The following is a 19631-nucleotide window of genomic DNA, read 5'->3' as shown; positions in this document are numbered from 1 at the left end:
TTGCATTTGATATAGCGCTTTTCACGTCGGGAGGACGTCCCAAAGCGCTTCACAGAACACACTGTAAAGTGAATTGACTGTATATTTGTGGGCGAACGCGGCAGCCAATTGCGCACAGCAATGTCCCACAAACAGTCGTAGATTGAAAATGACCCAATTTTTTTTTATTATTGTTTTTGGGTTTTTTTGGAGGGATTATTATTATCTTGTTGATACTCGTCAACAAGGTGATGTCTCACCACTGTAATCATAGACAAGACTGCAGACATGGTTGGGAAGAGAGACTGCTGACATGGATGCAGTGGGCATGGAGAGCAGGTGGTGGGTTTGAGTTTGCAGACAGTCGTACTGAGGGAGAAGGGAGAGATAGGGTTGAAGGAGTATAGGGGGGGATGGGTGGGGGGTGGGTCATGAGGGAGAGGTGATGCGTGAGTGGCTGTGGATGGGACAGAGATGGCTGAAGTATCCTCGATTTTGGATTTGAGGAAGTCCAGCATCTCCTCACAGTTGGCGGTTGAGGAGAGGATGGGCGCGGCGTGGGAAGGTGGACAGAGGAGACGGTTTGTGGTGGAAAAGAGAAGCCGGGGATTGTCCTTTGCCTCCAAGATAACCTTGGAGTAGAAGGAGGATTTGGGGAAACATTTATAAATAGTTATAACATTTATAATTCACGTTAACCAGTGATATTTATAACTTACCTACACCGAGTGACATTGATACCTAACTCACTGATCACACCTATCACTCTCCAGCTCTCACACAACAGGCAACAACTCTTCGGTTAACAGGAGCCGTCCACTCCCCACAATGCATCGCGGGGGCTCAGTGTCGCCATGTTGGTAAGGGCAAGGCGCAGGCGCAGTTCATTCCTAAATGCCGGCGTGCGCGTCGCTCCGGTCAGACCCGGAGACCAGGTGGCAGGTTGGGCTGCTTTCACGTCCAATTGGGCGGATTTTTGTCACGGTGCGTGAAAAACGTCTTTGAGCGGGTGCCTTTTTTTAAAAAAATTCTTTTTAAAAAAATTAAACCTGCAAAACGTTACTCCCTCCTCTCTTTGAAGACCTTTTCTTACCGTTTCGAAAAAAACGCTCGAGCTGAATCAGCCACTCTGTTACCCAGTAACAGGTGACACGTGATATTGGGCTACATTGGGGCTACTTTTTGTGGCCTTTGGGCCACAGACCTGGTTTAATTTCTGTCAAACCCTGGTCCAGGGGGAGGCGGCACAGGGAGCACTCACTGCCTTGTAAGTCACTTACCACCAACTAATCTTTTATTATTGCCCTCCACCCGCGTGGCTTACACAGACACGGTCATCTTTCCTTAGCGCCTTCCGGTTGGTTGCCATAGTGAGAGGAGAGAGACCAAGATAACAACAAGAGAATAACACTGCATAATAATAACCAGAGACTAAGATAATAACGAGAATAACACTGCATAATAATAACCGGAGACTAAGATAATAACGAGAATAATACTGTATAATAATAACCAGAGACTAAGATAATAACAAGAGAATAATACTTTATAATAATAACCAGAGACCAAGATAACAACAAGAGAATAATACTTTATAATAATAACCAGAGACTAAGATAATAACGAAAATAATACTGTATAATAATAACCAGAGACTAAGATAATAACAAGAGAATAATACTTTATAATAATAACCAGAGACTAAGATAATAACGAGAATAATACTGTATAATAATAACCAGAGACCAAGATAACAACAAGAGAATAACACTGTATAATAATAACCAGAGACCAAGATAACAACAAGAGAATAACACTGTATAATAATAAACAGAGACCAAGATAACAACAAGAGAATAACACTGCATAATAATAACCAGAGACTAAGATAATAACGAGAATAACACTGCATAATAATAACCAGAGACTAAGATAATAACGAGAATAACACTGCATAATAATAACCGGAGACTAAGATAATAACAAGAGAATAACACTGCATAATAATAACCAGAGACGAAGATAATAACGAGAATAACACTGCATAATAATAACCGGAGACTAAGATAATAACGAGAATAACACTGCATAATAATAACCAGAGACTAAGATAATAACGAGAATAACACTGCATAATAATAACCGGAGACTAAGATAATAACAAGAGAATAACACTGCATAATAATAACCAGAGACTAAGATAATAACGAGAATAACACTGCATAATAATAACCGGAGACTAAGATAATAACAAGAGAATAACACTGCATAATAATAACCAGAGACGAAGATAATAACGAGAATAACACTGCATAATAATAACCGGAGACTAAGATAATAACAAGAGAATAACACTGCATAATAATAACCGGAGACTAAGATAATAACGAGAATAATACTGTATAATAATAACCAGAGACTAACATAATAACGAGAATAATACTGTATAATAATAACCAGAGACTTAAGATAACAACAAGAGAATAGTACTTTATAATAATAACCAGAGACTAAGATAACAACAAGAGAATAATACTTTATAATAATAACCAGAGACTAAGATAATAACAAGAGAATAATACTTTATAATAATAACCAGAGACCAAGATAACAACAAGAGAATAAGACTGCATAATAATAACCAGAGACTAAGATAATAACAAGAGAATAATACTTTATAATAATAACCAGAGACCAAGATAACAACAAGAGAATAACACTGCATAATAATAACCAGAGACTAAGATAACAACAAGAGAATAATACTTTATAATAATAACCAGAGACTAAGATAATAAGAAGAGAATAATACTGTATAATAATAACCAGAGACTAAGATAACAACAAGAGAATAATACTTTATAATAATAACCAGAGACTAAGATAATAACAAGAGAATAATACTGTATAATATTAACCAGAAACTAAGATAACAACAATAGAATAATACTTTATAATAATAACCAGAGACTACGATAATAACAAGAGAATAATACTTTGTAATAATAACCAGAGACTAAGATAACAAGAGAATAATACTTTATAATAATAACCAGAGACTAAGATAATAACAAGAGTGAATAATAACAAGAGAGAATAATAATGATAATAATAATAATAGTAATAATAATAAGAGAATAATAATAACCAGAGAGAGAATATAATAATAACTCGAGATAGGGAGAGAATAAACATAAGAGGGAATATAACTCCGCAAACGTTTTTTCCACCCGCCCAGTCACCTGCAACGTACCATCCGAAGGCTCCATCCTTGGACCCCTTCCATCCCTCTCGGTGATATCATCTGCAGTCATAGATGGGGTCAACTTCCACATGTATGTGGATGACATCCCAATCTGCTTCTCGTCCAGCTGTGACTTCAGGTCGCTGATGTTTTGTCCACTGCCTTGTTGGACATCAGAGCCTGAATGAGCGGCAGCTTTCTGCAGCTAAATATTGACAAAATGGAAACCATGCTCCTTGGCACCTATCAACGGCTTCTTATCTGCGGCTCTGACCTCCTTAACCTCCCTTGCATATCCTTCAGGCTTACTGCACTTGTGCATAACCCAGGCTTCAGGCTCGATCCCCAACTGTCCTTCCTACTCCACATCCAGTTCCTGACCAGGACCAACTTCCTTCACCTTGTTACATTGCCTGCCTCCAGCTGTATCTCGTACCCAACAACAACAACAACAACAAGATTTAATTTATAGAGTGCCTTTCACGTCGGGAGGACGTCCCAAGGTTCTGGATAGTTGGGTCAGGACCCGAGCAGGGGGGAAATGGTCAGGGTGAGGGGAGGGAAGGGAGGGAGCGAGGAGTGGGTAGAGAGTCGAGAGGGGAGCTGAAGGCACGGTCAAAGAGAAAGGTCTTCAAACTGGCCTTGAAGGAGGAAAGGGAGGAAGCAAGGCGAAGGCACTGGGGAATGGAGTTCCAGAGCCTCGGGGCTGAGAGGCTGAAGGCCCGACCACCGATGGTAGGGCGGTTGGTGCGGGGGATGTGGAGCAGACCGGAGCCAGAGGAACGGAGGGTACGGGCAGGTAAGTAGGGGGATAGTATGTCGGAGAGGTAAGAGGGAGCAAGGCCTTGAATGGCCTTGTAGGTGAGGATGAGGATCTTGAATTTGAGACTCAAAACCCTTATCCATGCATTCGTCACTTCCCATCTTGATAATTCCAATACCCTTCTAGCTTGTCTTCCCAACTCCACCAATCATAAAATCCAACTAATTCAAATCCTCAAATCTTAGTCCCATGTGCTCACCCGCACAAAACTCCATACCCCCATCACCCACAGTCCTTGCCAGGATCCACTGACTCCCAATTACAGAATGGATCAACTTCAAGATCCCCATACCCTTCTACAAATTATTTCATGCCCTAGCATCTCCCTACTGTCAGCACCTTCTTGCCTCAAGCATTGACAGGATCAACCTGTATGGATGCACACTCCCATCTCACAGGGCTGCTGTGGAACCTCGGAATTTGACTCCCAACTGTGCTTTAAACCTCACATCCATCCTCTCAGCTCTTCACTACATAAGCTTCAGATGAACCAGAACTCTCTGTATCCTTTCGTGCACAAGGTTCCACAAGCCTATCACCTCCATCCATGCTTGTTCCACTGGCTACCTGTCCCCCTGCAAATCGAGTTCAAGATCCTCATTCTCACTTTTAAATCCCCCCAGGGTCTTACTCCACCCCTAACTCTGCGAACCCCTCAAACCCTACTGACCCAGCTCTGCACTTTGCTCAGTGAGCACCAGGCCTGCTTCGGGTACAATGCATCATATTTTTTTACAGCATATTCTGTGAAGCACTTTGAGACATCTGGAAGACATGAAAAGCGCTATATCAAATGTAAAGATGATTATTATTATTATTATTATTATCTATCCCACCATCAGCAGGCAGGTTTCAGCCTTTCTACCCCAGCTCTCTGGAACTTCAGAGTCTGTCGGTCTGCCTCATCTCCCTCCCTCATCTCATCTTTCTCAAGACTACTTTCGATAATCTTTTCCCTCCCACCCCCAGCCCCCGCTCATGTGCCCAGTCAGTACTGTTAAGCACTTTGAGACATCCTCCTGATGTGAAAGGTGCTATATAAATGTAAATTTGCATTGTATTAGGTCTACTTTAAAATGAAGGAATGGTTGAGTTCTGCATGCTATAACCTCGCTATATCTGTGATTGAATTCTTGGATCACTGAGGAAGGCAGGCATTCCAATTAATTTAATAGTTGCCACTTTTCAGCTGTGAACCTCCTAGTATACAGCATCTCGACAAATTGTCTGGGCCATGTCCTGAAAGATCATATGCATGTGTTCAAAATATTTGGTTATCTGTTGAATGCAATAAACCCAACAATTATTCTATTTTATCCACTAACACCCCAAAACTATGGAACTCTCTGCCTCAATCCCTCCTCCTTGCCTGTCTTCAGATCAGGCACCTGAAGAACCTCCTCCTCTGTGCTTACGGTCACCTCCTCCCTCAGAGTCAAGCTCTGCCACTGTTAATCCTCCGAGATGCTACCCTGTGACAGAGGCATTATATAAATGCAAGTTATTGTTGTTATATCTCAGGGATCTGAACAAATGTGGAGTCCCGTAGCGACGTGGTTAGCGGCGGCAGTCTTGGCTCGCAAGCAATAAGACCTGGGTTTAATTAATCCTTGATCGGGGCAAAACCTTTAGGCAAATTTTCTTCTCTACACAGCTCTGTTTACGTAGCAGTAACTAGGAACCCAGTTGTTAGTCAATTGGCAAATCGCTTTCCGGGGGTAATAATCCCTCTGTAATCCCTCACACAATCCACAACTGTTTGTGGGACACTGCTGTGCGTAATAGGCTGCCGCGTTTCGCCCACAAAATACACGGTCAATCCACTTCGCAATTATGTTGTGCACTCTTTGAGATGTCTCAACAACGTGATGAGGTGCTATATCAAAAGCAAGGATTATTATATTAAAAATTGCAATAATTTTCATTTTCATCAATTTCTTATTTTATCAAACTTCATCCCAATATTGCATAATATGCAATGCTGATGGTAAATATAGACAATAATAATAATCCTTGCATTTGATATAGCGCTTTTCACGTCGGGAGGACGTCCCAAAGCGCTTCACAGAACACACTGTAAAGTGAATTGACTGTATATTAGTGGGCGAACGCGGCAGCTAATTGCGCACAGCAATGTCCCACAAACAGTCGTAGATTGAAAATGACCAATTTATTATTGTTGTTGGTTTTGGAGGGATTATTATTAGGCTCTGTGTGGAGTAAGGAAACTTGCCCAAGGTTTTGCCCTCTGCCTGGAATTGAACTCAGGTCTCTCACTTGCAAAGCGAGTGCTCTAAACACTGAGCTACAGGACAAAAGGATACAAAACATATTTCAAATGTTTGCAATTTTGTTTATATATTTTTGGACAACTATGTGGGTAATAGTGGGGAATAGATTGCTTAATCAATGTTCTTTGTACAGTACAGTGTAATGTAATGCTATGTGCATGTATTTCTACAATTTTTGCTTGTCCAAGAAAGGATAAACAAAGGGTGAATGGAGGCTTTGAAGGCAGTTTGAGGGAGAGGATGAGTATCTCACATTCAAACTCCTGGGGTGGGGGGAGTGGTGGTTGTGGAACGAATGGAGCCATGCAATAATGGGGGTTATGGACTTGCATGGCTTGGTGCTGGAAAGGACCCGGGCTGCGAAGTTCTGGACGGTTCTCAGCTTTTATGGGGAGGGGCTGAGGAAATTGTTGAGTAGGGTGTATATGACTAATCTAGGCTGGTTGTAATGAAAGGGTGGATAAGGGACTCAGCAGCCTGGGAGGGTAAAAACAGTGACGAAGGCAGCCATTAGTGCGGACGTGAGGGAAAACTAATCGATTGAGAGCCCAGACGTGTCAACCAGAAACCTGGCCTACATTACTCCTGGTTTATTCACAACTGAGGCATCTCCTGTAGGTGGATCTCAGCTGAATTGAACTCGAGAAACTCAAGCTCAGACCAAAATCCCAGGTGGGGCACAGACAAATTTCCTTAGTCCACGTGTCTGTTTAGGAGTAAGTAGGCACCCAGTTGATTGGCGGATTGCTTTCCAGGGGTAATATTCTCTCCCCCCAACAAAACTCAATCCACAACTGTTTGCGGGACACTGCCGCGTGCAATTGGCTGCGACTTTTCGGCCACAAAATACAGTCAGTTCACTTTACCGTATATTCTGTGAAGCGCTTTGAGACGTCCCAACGACGTGATAAAGCGCTATATGAAATACTTGGATTATTATGACTATTATGCACAGCTCTGTGTGTGTGTGTGTGGGGGGGGGGGGGGAGGGGCGGAGGGCGAAGCGGAACTGAATCTTTGTGGCTGCAGCATGACTCAGGTCTCCCCGCGCATGCTCACTCGCCCCCCCCCGCCTGGGGCTGAACTGCCTGATCGTGACGTCAGCCACCTGTGGTACAAATACCCGGATGAGCCGGCAAGTGCAGAAATTTCCAGAAGATTCGGCGAGCTGAGAGCGTGAGAACCGCCGACACTGCAGCTCTCCATCACCTCACACCGCGAGCATAACCCTGAGCCCTCACCAGGTAGGAAGTCTTTACGGTGGGGAGGCAGCAGAGCGTGTTTTTTTTTACCGCGATTGTTTTCTGTTTGAAGAATTGGGAGTTTCACCTTCCTTCTTGCCCCTTCCCCCCCGTCCCGCTTCTCCCCTCCCTCTCTACCCCCCCTCCGCCCGCTTCTCCCTTCCCTCTCTTTATCCACCCTCCGCCCGCCCGCTTCTCCCCCTCCGCCCGACCACTTCTCCCTCTCGAATACACCCGCTTCTCCCCTCCCTCTCTTCTCCCCCACTTTTTCCCACCCCCCCTCTCTCTACCCCCCTCTCTCCACCCCGCCCGCCCGCTTCAATCCCCCTCTGTTCTCAGTGTCAGGATAACAAAATGCCGCTCTGCCCGCTCTTTGCTTTGCTTTGGACCTTCGAGTCGGCGCCGCTACTTTAGATAGAGGGTCCTTTATTTGACCGGTATTGAGAGCGAGCGCGTGTCCGCGACCGGGGCTGTGGTCGCCATGGCGGCGCCTGCTCTCTGAGCTGTGTGTGTGTGTGGTATCGATCGAAGGTCGAGACGTTGCCACCCGGTGGGAAGGGGAGCGCGCGGCTTCTCGCTCGCGCAGCCGGTACGGCTCCTCCGCCAGCGTCACTTCCGCTGGCTTGAGTGGGTGGTGATGGTCTAGTCAGGTGACCGGCCTGCGCGCGCTCTCTTCTCCTCCTCCCCCCCCCGTCAGTGCCACAAAGACGGCCCCCGAGGTGTAGTCCCGGCACTGACCGCTCTGAGGCGCAGCCCCCCCTCCCCGTGATGTTACCGGGTCCCTTCCCTGTCCTCACCCTTCCCACGGCACAATGGAAATGGTGTGGGGTTTTTAATCTCTCCCCCACCCCCTCGCGGTTGTGAGTTAATTTGGACTTCACTCCGTCCGTTAGGTAAATCACATCGCCCCTAGTGTTCACAGCCTTTTGAAGCAGGGAGATCGCAGGGTTTTTTGGGGGTTGAAATTTCTGGATGGACATCTTCTGTCCACACAGACAGTGAAAATAAGCCATTGACTGGGGCACCAGTGTATTGGTAGCATTGTTCTGCGTTAAGAAAGCAGCTAAAGGAGGTTTTTTCGTATTCGTTGTCGTTGACTGTTGGGGTGAGACTTGGATTTAATGGTTGAACAGTCTTCACAATATGAAGTGGATAAGTGCGTGGGGTGAAGCAACAAGTGTCTGAAGGTTTCTGCCTTCAAATATATTGAATATTCATCCCAAGAAATTCATGCAATGGTTCTTCAACTATTCTCACTGGCTTTTCAGCCCCAAATATTTTTTTTAAAAAAAGTACTTCACACTTGCCAATTCCTATACAGAAGTGAAGTAAGTGGAGTACTGTATTTCAAAATGGATGGTATTAAATTAGCATCAAGTTTCTAGGGATCCATACATTTAGTTAACTGGTCCTTTAACAGGGATTAAAAGATCAATTTGCAGACAGTGATGTTCAAATAGGTGTGGAGGCACTTAGTTAACCAGATAATTATCTTCAACAGAAAGTAATAAGGTGTGCAGAAATAAAATTACCCTTGATTTGCAAGGAGAATAGATTGGGTGTGAGCAAGATCAAATTGGTCTTGTGTTGCTTTTGTCACCAGTTGTCTCAATAGCTGTTCAAATCAAGGTGTGGTTAAGTAATCTGCTTCTACAAATACTGCTATGAAAGTTTTTTTAAAAAAAGTTGTAGGTAAATCCAGGGAAGCTATCTAAATATCTCCACTGGCTCGGTTGAGCCTTTTTGTGGTGAAATTTCTGCTTTTAGTAGGTATATGTGGATGGATGTACATCTTCTGCCCACACAGAATGATGTTGATTTTTATAATTGCCAAACACTTCTCTGGCAAGGTAATGGGTCATCCCTCATCAGGCTTGCATTCCCATACCATTGTGCAATTTTGGTAAGAGTCAGGATCAAGTTTTTTTGAATCATTACTATATTGACTTGAGGTTTGCAATGTTGGGCTCTTTGTGGCTTGTGTCTTTGTTTTCCCCCAAGGAACCATTGGTTTGTTTAGGCACTCAAGTTTTCTCCTGGGAGCATTGCAACACTAAATTAGTCTTCATCTCTTGCAATTTCACAGTGAGGTAACTATGGGATTGGGATACTGGCTAACCCCAGCATTAACTCCATTTGTGCTTTTGTTTTTTTGACTTTGATAGTTAATCATAAAGTTGAATCTTTGTTCCAATTTGCTTTACTTTCAGATACTGAATTGACAAAATGGTGAAAGAAACTGCGTTCTATGACCTGTTGGGGGTTAAAACCACTGCAAGTTCAGATGAACTAAAAAAGGCATACAGAAAACTTGCTTTGAAATACCACCCAGATAAGAATCCAAATGAAGGTGAAAGGGTAAATATCATGTAACATAAGAACTTATCAGATTCTCTACGGTTACCCAGTGCTGTAAGTGGCCTCGTGATCAATCCATTTAGTTTACATTGTATCCAAGCAAGTGGAATCCATAGCAACAGCAGCTTGCATGGAGACGAGCAATTTTATATTGAATTAGCATAGCTGCTGTTGCCTTTTCACTTGGGAAATGATCTGTGTGAAGCACAAAGAGGAAATTTATACATCACAACTGTCTCAAAAGGAATGACTAACTTGATCACAGCAGCAACTAAAACATAACTGTATATTTCAGCCCTATGTTCGTTGGATCGGTGTTGATTGTAGGGTTTCTTTCATCCGATATAAGGAGCTTGATCTGCTCTGATAAAGAGGAAGCAGAGAATACTTGTACTCGAAACTACCTTGATCACTTGTTCACTAGGCTCAGGCTGGTCTTGCCCTGCCAGAGAGGGGATCCAGTCACCTGACTTGCTCGGGTGGTCGTGAAGACATGGTTCCGGTCTGCATTGTCCTTTGACAATTTGGGGCCTAGAAGGGTTTGGGGATGAAGATTTGTCTGCGGGGACATAAATAACACTTGTTCCCAAGGGGAACGTTTCAGTCCAATTCAGTTAATAGGGGGTTAGCAGGTCTAAACTTGCTCACCAATAAACAAAATTAAGTGACTATAACCTGGATATTAACTTACCTTAAATATTAGTGAAGCCCATCAGTAGTTAATTTTAGGTAAACACTTGGAATGGAAACCTTGAATAAACATGACGATAACAACAATAAAATTACACTTGTATAGTGTCTTTCACGTCAGGAGGATGTCCCAAGGCACTGGACAGACAGAGTTACGGACCTGAGCTGAGGGTCTGGGTGGGGGAGGGCAGGGGTGAAGCAGGGAGATTGAAAGCATGGTCGAAGAGGAGGGTCTTGAAGGTAGGGAGGGAGCGAGACAGAAGGACTGTGGGATGGAGTTCCAGGGGGTGGGTGCAGAGTGGCCAAAGCCCGCCTGCTGATAGTGGGGCGAGCAAGGCAGGAGACGTGAAGCAGGCCAGAGCCCGCTGAGCGGTGGGAGCGAACGGGGTAGTAAGAGATTAGGAGCAAGACTGGGGAGGGCTTTGAAGGTGAGGACCAGGATCTTGAACTGTATCCTCTGTGTGATGGGAAGCCAGTGGAGTTGGGCAAGGATGGAGGAGATGGGGTCGCGGAGCCTAGTGCTCACTGATTGTACTGAGCACTATTTCATTAAATTACACTTCAATTTCTCAATAATAATCCTTGCATTTGATATAGCACTTTTCACGTCGGGAGGACGTCCCAAAGCGCTTCACAGAACACACTGTAAAGTGCTAATAATAAGTGCCAACGCCTAATAATAATCCCTTCAAAAACCAAAAACAATAATTAATTGGTCATTTTCAATCTACGACTGTTTGTGGGACATTGCTGTGCGCAATTGGCTGCCGCGTTCGCCCACAAATATACAGTCAATTCACTTTGCAGTATGTTCTGTGAAGCGCTTTGGGACGTCCTCCCGACGTGAAAAGCGCTATATCAAATGCAAGGATTATTATTATTTATTATTAAAGTGAATTGACTGTATATTTGTGGGCGAATGCGGCAGCCAATTGCGCACAGCAATGTCCCGCAAACAGTCGTAGATTGAAAATGACCAATTGTCAAGTGTTAATCTTCATTGGATGAGATGTTTAACCAACATCTTTTATTTCTATTTCTGATCTGTGGAGGATGATGATCCCATGATGGGAAGAACAGTAGCTCTTCTGATTTCCTGAGCAATCCAAATTCATTAGAACATTAATTGGTTGTAGGATGCCATTGGCATCATATTTTATTGTGAATTGCTGAATGGCTCCTTAAGGCATTTTTGTTATTTTTAAAAGATCTTTGAAAGGCACTATGTATAAATTGTGTATAAAAACTGACTCATATTTGAGATTGATGTCCAAGCAGAGCATTGAAATTAGCCATACTTCAATTACTTGAAATATTTAGTGCTGGAACTGTTAACTTTTAACATTAGCTTAATATTGCTTTCAATGCTTCCAGTTGGTTGAGTAGGATTTGGCAAAAATAATGGAGAAACTTGTAGATGAATCCTTTTTGTATTGTAGCTAGAGAAGAATGGTTGTTGACCTGCAAGAGCACCTTTTTATTAAACAAATGTAAGCCGATTACCATTATTTTTAGACACAACACATGTTTAAAAAATTGTTTTTAACAGTATCTATCTTAAGCAGATATTCTGTGGATGGATGTTGCCAAAATGTCAGTCATAGTGGTGAATAAGTTTATTTCTTCTCTGGGTTCGCGGAGGGAGCAGAAAAAGACATGTGTGCCCAAAACGAAATAGAACCAAATCTTGATGGCTTTGGACATGCTTCTAAATTAGCCAGAAGAGTACAGGTTATTGCTGTATGGGTGGATTGGCAGGATGTAAGGTTGGAACTTTCCTAATTAATGTGATTACATTTAACTCAGACTGCAAATCAAAGTGTATATTCAAAAAATTTTACTGCCTTAATCTAATTGAATTCTTCAAACATTCAAGTAACAATGGTTTAGAAATTACATAAATGGTTAAATGTGAAGTTGATTTCTTATAACTTTTTTGATTTTTGTCTTGAAAGTTCAAACAAATTTCGCAAGCTTATGAAGTGCTCTCTGATGTGAAAAAACGAGAGCTCTACGACCGAGGTGGTGAGCAAGCTATCAAAGAAGGTGGAACAGGTGGGGGTGGTTTTGGCTCACCAATGGACATCTTTGATATGTTCTTTGGTGGAGGAGGAAGAATGCACCGAGAAAGGAGAGGTAAGATTAACGTTTTCTATTCAGGATTGTGTTAATTTGGTGCCTCCAAAAATATCCATATGGGAAGTTTCCTATTCTGTAACAATGGTGAAAGCAATTTTTCTAACCAGTGGCTACTAAATCTCGAATGGATTTTGCTTCTAGAATAATAACTTGGAACATTTCTGTGTGACTGAGTCTAGGTTTGCTTTTAGTCGACTGTTATTCTGGAGCTTTTTTTTTGCAATGAATCTGTTAAAAGCACGAAGGGGAGAAATGGCAGCCTTTCTGTGTTTGCATAATGAGTAGTACAGCATAACCAACACATTAGTGAAGATATAAGCTCAACACTAAAGTTCCAATTGTTATTTTGCCTGCTTTGTACAGTAGTTAGCTATAATTTTTTTACTTCATATCTATTCAGAATCTAAATTTGTTCCCCTTTTATCCTCCAAAAAAAACTGATTCACAAGCCAGCTACAATGAATATGAAATGAAAAATATTAGTTTGTACTTTTCACAGGTAGTACAGCTTGTTCTTTCTGTGTAATCTATTATCATTGAGGGAATGAAATGCCATATCCTGTCTCACCTCTAGTTCCTACTGTTCTCTATTTGAACCTGAATGTATTGTCTCCTATAATACAGACAAAATTAACTGCGCCCAAAATAAGCATACCACCCTCCCCACCACTCAATCAATTAGTTTTTATTTTATGTGGAATTTGCATGGCTATCAAATGCAGCCTACCAACACCTCTCCCTGGCAGGTAATAGCCTGCTTCATGTTCCCAGCTCTGCTTCCCCCACTTTCAGCTATCAGGTTTTCAGCATATCTGCCCCCACTCTGGAACCCTATCTTGGAATTCTTCCCTCCCGTCTTTCAAGATCCATCTCAAGACCTTTCTTCCTTTTCACTGCGCCTTCAGTCATCTCCCTTGGCCCTTTCCTGAATTCGACTTCCAGCTCGGGTTCAAACCCATGTCTGTCTTAGGATGTCCTGCTGACATGAAAAGTGACATATAAATGAGTGTTCTTGACCTCTTGCCCTTTTTTAAAAAAAAGTGCTTAGTAGCTATTTGCCTTTTTGAGATGTTGTTTGATACTCATCTTGGTTCCCAGAACAAATAGTGGCTCCAAATGAAGCCAGCTACTATTTGGTTAAATTGTTTTGTTAACTGCTTGTCCTATTCCTCCTCTGCACATGCTGTCTACAGATTTAATCTCGATAACAGGACATTCTGATCACTGTTCTATAACACTAGTCTGGAGAATTTGTTAGATCATATTAATATTTCTATTGTTTCAATCTTTCAAACAATCTTTTCACATTGAAATTCAGAAATATGTATAAATAACAATATTTAAAATGGTTTGAGGAATGATGTAGTGTTGCTTAATACTTAAATGTTTACATGGGAAATGCTTGAATTACAAATTGAAGGATGTCCTTGTTTATTCTATTTAAACTGTAAAATAAATTCCAATTCCACATTTTAGACTTGTTTAAGGGAGTTCAGTGAGTTTGTTTGCTGAAGTTGCTCTGGTCATAGAAAATGATGTGAAACTTTCTTTAAAATCCTAGGGAAAAATGTGGTCCACCAGCTTTCTGTGTCATTGGAAGACATGTACAATGGTGCTACTAGGAAGCTAGCGTTGCAAAAAAATGTGATCTGTGAGAAGTGTGAAGGTATGTAAACTTTTACTGAATGCACTACAAGGACTAAACTTCCTGTTAGACTCTCCTGAAATTGCCCCAAACTTGTATGTCTGGCAACTTCCATAAAGTGCTTTGGAAATTCCACATTTTCTAGAAAATGTGATTCATGCTCCACCAGTAAATTTGGGGAATTTTAGAAGTGTAGTGAATGCTTCAACTACAAATGTTCATTTGTGAACCTTGATTCAAATAACCGCTTGGTAGAATAAGCATCAGACTGAACCTTAACCTTCCACACGTGGGCACCTGTTGGAGGCTGCTGGGTAGCAATGCAAATCAAACATCCTGACCAGTCTAGTTGTGGGGGTATTTCTAACCTTGGTGTTGGAAGAAGAAAATTTGAGCAGCAGCTTTTTTTTAAAAAAAGTACATAAAAGTTTGTAGGTAGTGGAAGAGCTACTGTTGCTGATGTTGTTGAACTGTTTTCTTTGCCTAGGTCGTGGTGGTAAAAAGGGGTCAGTGGAATGCTGCCCTACCTGTCGAGGAACAGGTATGCAGGTGCGAATCCATCAAATTGGGCCAGGCATGGTTCAGCAAATCCAGTCTGTGTGTCAAGAGTGCCATGGCCAAGGGGAACGCATTAGTCCTAAGGACCGTTGTAAAAACTGCAGTGGAAGAAAAATTGTTGTGGAAAAGAAGATTTTGGAAGTGCACATTGATAAAGGTATCTTCATGTTTTAATAAGATGGCTGTTTAGTACCATTTTTAAACCATTGCAGAATTGGGAAATACCTCCAGGCAATTGATTCAATATAATGTCATGGCGAAGCTCATTCAAGAATTACTGCACAAGTCTGGAAAACTATGTCGGGGGGAGAATATTGAGCAATTGTAGTTCTGGCCTCGATTTGCTGTTCTGGCCATAAGCGTTTACCTGCTAAGATCAGGGATTGAACTTGCGACCTTCCTTGTTCAGATCTTAACCATTTTGCACTCGTAGGGCATCTTTCACATAAGGAGAAATCACCTTTATAATGAGTAGGAAGAAGTCTGAGCTAGATTTTGGGAAGGGAAGTACAGTCAAAGATGGGCCTTTAAAGCTTATCCAGATTCTATGAGTGGATGTTAATTGTGTAGATATGTGTAAGCTGATAACCCTTTTGTTGCTTTTTTTTTTAAAAAAAGGTATGAAGGATGGTCAGAAACTGACATTCCATGGTGAAGGTGACCAGGAACCAGGGCTGGAACCTGGAGATATCATTATTGTTCTCGATCAAAAGGACCATAGTGTTTTCACTAGGTGACTATTTGACAGCTTCTGAGTAAATCTTTCAGTACTGAGTATAATAAAATATGGCTCTTCATACTTTTTCTGTATTTGTAATTTAGGCAAGGGGAAGACCTTGCAATGCAAATGGAACTTGAGCTAGTGGAGGCTCTTTGTGGATTTCAACGCCCAATTACAACTTTGGATAAAAGGACTATAGTCATTACATCACATCCTGGTAAGTATAGTGAGTTTAGAAGGGTTACTATTGGCACAAAGGGGCCTTTTATCTGAGGTTTGGAGTTGGGTACCACCTTAACTAATGAATGTTGGCAGAATAAAGCTGCCTAGAAGTTATCCTGTCCATCTTGCTTCCTTCAGGTTTGATTGTGTAAAATTAGAATTTGGAGTAATAGTAATTCAGTTTGGTTAAAGTGGCAGAATCTGTTTGCTTTATTAGTCTTTTTCCTGTATATTTATGATTTTTGAATGGGATTGAGAAAGTAAATCCAGAACAATATATTCATATGTTGAGACAGCAAAACAAGACATTGGCTTATGGTTATGTATTGTTTTACCCAGAGGGTAATTAACAATAAATTTTGGTCTTATATAAGTAGAAATCAATCACCAAATTCCTCACGTTTGCCCCTATACATGGAAACTTCCTTCTGTTTGGAATGGAATGCACACACTGAAGGAACACATCCTGCATGCCTAACTCTGCAGAGTATTGGGTGCAGGTTCCTGAGTTGAGGATTGGAGACTCCTGAGTCTGTAGAGGTTTCAAAACTGGTAAAACTGCATAGCTTGCCATTGAGAGCACTATCTTGCAAGTTTTCCACTGTTTATCCAACCACCTACTGGGGCATAGGCTTGGATGATTAACTGGAGCCAAGTAGGAAGAATCTCTGACCCCATTTTCCCAAATACTGCTGACAAGCCAGACTGACTCATCAGCAGTAACCTAGTGCTTTGCGGACCCCTCTGACTAAGGAACCAGAGTAGACTGCTGTGGAGGGTCGACTCAATTGGGCCACTTGTGTGGCTGTACGTGTATGATATTAGGATTGCAGATTTGGGCATGGTGTTTTTGGTCAAATTGCAGAGCAGTCACAATAAATTTTGTGACGGTCAGATTTATGGGGAAACGTTGGGAGAAATCACAGGTATAGAAATTTAATTATACCTCTTTATACTCCCAACATTTGCAGAGTCTCAACTAGTATACTGTACATTTTAAAAAGAACTTACCTGGTTGCGTGGGAAGTGGCTGAACTGCATGCATGGGACTTGGTTGTGCGGGTGCATCTGCGAGAATGGTTTCAGGACAGTGGATTTTGTCTTGTCCATTGATGTCTGACAGGCAGACAGTATAGGGTGGATGTTCTGGAAGTAGAGATCCAGTAGACTGAAATGCCCTTTTCCAAGCCTCTTGGGGTCTTTTCACAAAACTTTTTATGCAATGTTTTATTTGTCTTTTCTAGGCCAGATTGTCAAACATGGGGACATCAGGTGTGTGCTGAATGAGGGCATACCCATTTATCGCAGACCATATGAAAAAGGACGTCTAATTATTCAGTTCAAGGTATGCTTTTATGACCTTAGGGGTAGATTGTTTAGTAAACTACAATCTTAAAATGGTATTTCTAAAGCTGTAATTACAAAAATTAACTTTGAAGGTTAGTATTTCATTAATACATTTGGCATATCTAGGATGAAATTTGTTCTTGTATTGATTCACAGCACTAGGTATGATCAGTTCGTTCTCAGCAAAATACACTGTAGAATGAATTTACAAGTTAATGTTCATTTATTGACAATACTTAGACTGCTGAGTGTCTACTTGGAAATGGGGGCACACTTTACAATTTTTGTTTAATTCCCTTTTTCGAATACCACAATATAAAGGCTTGTGCATTTGGTAGCACTCTTGCCTTGAGTCAGAAGGTTGTGAGTTCAAGCCCCATCTTAGTGCTGGCAGTGTACTACAGTGCAAGAGGTGCTGAGCTTTAGATCAGACCTTATACCGAATGTTAAAGATCCCATGGCACTATTTGAAAAGAGAAGGGAGTTTCCCCAGTGTCCCAGCCTGCAATCTCCCAAGTGAAATTGTTCACTCACTCCATTGTGTTTGTGGGACATTGCTGTGTGCCAATCTGCTGCCACATTCACTCACAAAATAATAATCCTTGCATGTGATATAGTGCTCATCACATCTTCGAGACATCTCAAACCACTTCACAGAATATACTGTAAACAACAAGATTCCATTTATAGAGCGCCTTTTACGTCAGGAGGACGTCCCAAGGCGCTGTACAGTTGGGTCAGGACCTGAGCAGGGGGGAAATGGTCAGGGTGAGGGGAGGGAAGGGAGGGAGCGAGGAGGGGGGAAATGGTCAGGGTGAGGGGAGGGAAGGGAGGGAGCGAGGAGGGGGGAAATGGTCAGGGGGAGGGAAGGGAGGAAGGGGTAGAGAGTCGAGAGGGGAGCTGAAGGCACGGTCAAAGAGAAAGGTCTTGAGACCGGCCTTGAAGGAGGAAAGGGAGGAGACGGCGAAGGCACTGGGGGATGGAGTTCCAGAGCCTCGGGGCTGAGAGGCTGAAGGCCCGGCCACCGATGGTAGGGCGGTTGGGGCGGGGGATGTGGAGCAGACCGGAGCCAGAGGAACGGAGGGTATGGGCAGGTAGGTAGGTCGGAGAGGTAGGAGGGAGCGAGGCCATGAATGGCTTTGTAGGTGAGGATGAGGATCTTGAATTCGTGAAGTGAATTGACAAGATTTTTTTAGTCAAAACGCAGCATGCAGCAGTGTCCCACAAACAGTTGTAGATTGAGTGACCATATTTTTTTTAAAAAGAGGATTATAACCCCTGGAAAGCGATCCGCCATTCAACTAACAACCAGGTTTGTATTTACTGCTCGGTAAACAGGTATGTGGAGTAAGGAAACTTTCACAATGTTTTGCCCTACTTTACAGTACATGCTGTAAATTGTCAATTGGTACAAATCTTAGTTTTAAAGGTGTTAGTAAAGGATGAACAGTGGATAGCCTTTTGAAGTCCTGCAGCTCATTGGTTAGAGCACTCGCTTTGCAAGTGAGAGACCTGAGTTCAATTCCAGGCAGAGGGCGAAACCTTGGGCAAGTTTCCTTACTCCACACAGAGCCTAATAATAATCCCTCCAAAAACAATAATAAATTGGTCATTTTCAATCCATGACTGTTTGTGGGACATTGCTGTGCGCAATTGGCTGCAGCGTTTGCCCACAAATATAGTCAATTCACTTTACAGTATATTCTGTGAAGCGCTTTGGGACATCTAGAAGATGTGAAAAGTGCTATATCAAATACAAGGATTATTATTATTTTGATTGAATTTTAGGCTTCTGTATGAGATGGGAAGAATAAAATTCCTCTGCATACAATGAGGGCATGTTATAAACAAATGTGTGCTTTAAAGTTGCTAAAGTGAAGCTACACTAATCTTTACCTATCTTCATTAAAGTTAGTTTGTTCATATATGGCTAACATTTTGTACTTCTGGAATTAGGTGAACTTCCCTCAGAATGGATTCATTCAGATGGATAAACTGGGTCTCCTGGAAAAACTGCTCCCTGCACGACATGAGATTAATGTTACAGATGACATGGATCAAGTGGATTTAGTGGAGTTTGATCCACAGCAGTCTAGGCATCGCTACAATGGAGAGGCATACCATGATGATGATGATGATCATCCCAGAAGTGGGGTTCAATGTCAGACCTCTTAAAAACTGACTCCCAAATTGTTTGCATTTGTGGAAGTGTGAAGATTGCAACCCAAGTAATTTTTACATGTTTGCTATCTGTTGCAATTGAAAATTGCAATTGCTTTTCTGTAAGGTGTGTTCATGTTTCTTATTGATTAAAGTGCATTCTAACAGCCATTATTTAAAATAAAGGAAACTACTTACTGTATGTGCTGGAAA

General features: G+C 42.1%; 2 protein-coding genes across 4 annotated transcripts in view; one reads left to right on the top strand and one right to left on the bottom strand.

Moving 5' to 3' along the window:
* Positions 1-1462, bottom strand: part of aptx (aprataxin) — a 12014-nt gene extending 10552 nt beyond the window's left edge. The window contains exon 1 of one of the 2 annotated variants that reach the window (XM_007906603.2): positions 1260-1462. The gene's annotated coding sequence lies outside the window, so the exon portion shown is untranslated. 2 annotated transcript variants of the gene reach the window in all.
* dnaja1 (DnaJ heat shock protein family (Hsp40) member A1) lies at positions 1211-19631 on the top strand. Of its 2 annotated transcripts, none has more exons than XM_007906600.2 (9): positions 1211-1246; positions 9789-9936; positions 12582-12762; positions 14327-14431; positions 14898-15125; positions 15587-15701; positions 15791-15906; positions 17156-17256; positions 19215-19631. In XM_007906600.2, the coding sequence occupies exons 2-9, from the start codon at positions 9805-9807 to the stop codon at positions 19431-19433; spliced, it is 1197 nt and encodes a 398-aa protein (XP_007904791.1). In that variant the 5' UTR covers positions 1211-1246; positions 9789-9804; the 3' UTR covers positions 19434-19631.

Source organism: Callorhinchus milii, unplaced genomic scaffold (genome assembly GCF_018977255.1).
Source record: "Callorhinchus milii isolate IMCB2004 unplaced genomic scaffold, IMCB_Cmil_1.0 Scaffold1, whole genome shotgun sequence".
NCBI lineage: Eukaryota > Metazoa > Chordata > Chondrichthyes > Chimaeriformes > Callorhinchidae > Callorhinchus > Callorhinchus milii.
This window is presented reverse-complemented; position numbering and strand designations above follow the sequence as displayed.

Coding starts and splice junctions, on each gene's coding strand:
- dnaja1 (XM_007906600.2), top strand. CDS start 9,805: ATGGTGAAAGAAACTGCGTTCTATGACCTGTTGGGGGTTAAAACCACT. Junction 15,702..15,790: donor GACCATAGTGTTTTCACTAG/GTGACTATTTGA, acceptor TTTGTAATTTAG/GCAAGGGGAAGACCTTGCAA. Junction 17,257..19,214: donor GTCTAATTATTCAGTTCAAG/GTATGCTTTTAT, acceptor TTCTGGAATTAG/GTGAACTTCCCTCAGAATGG.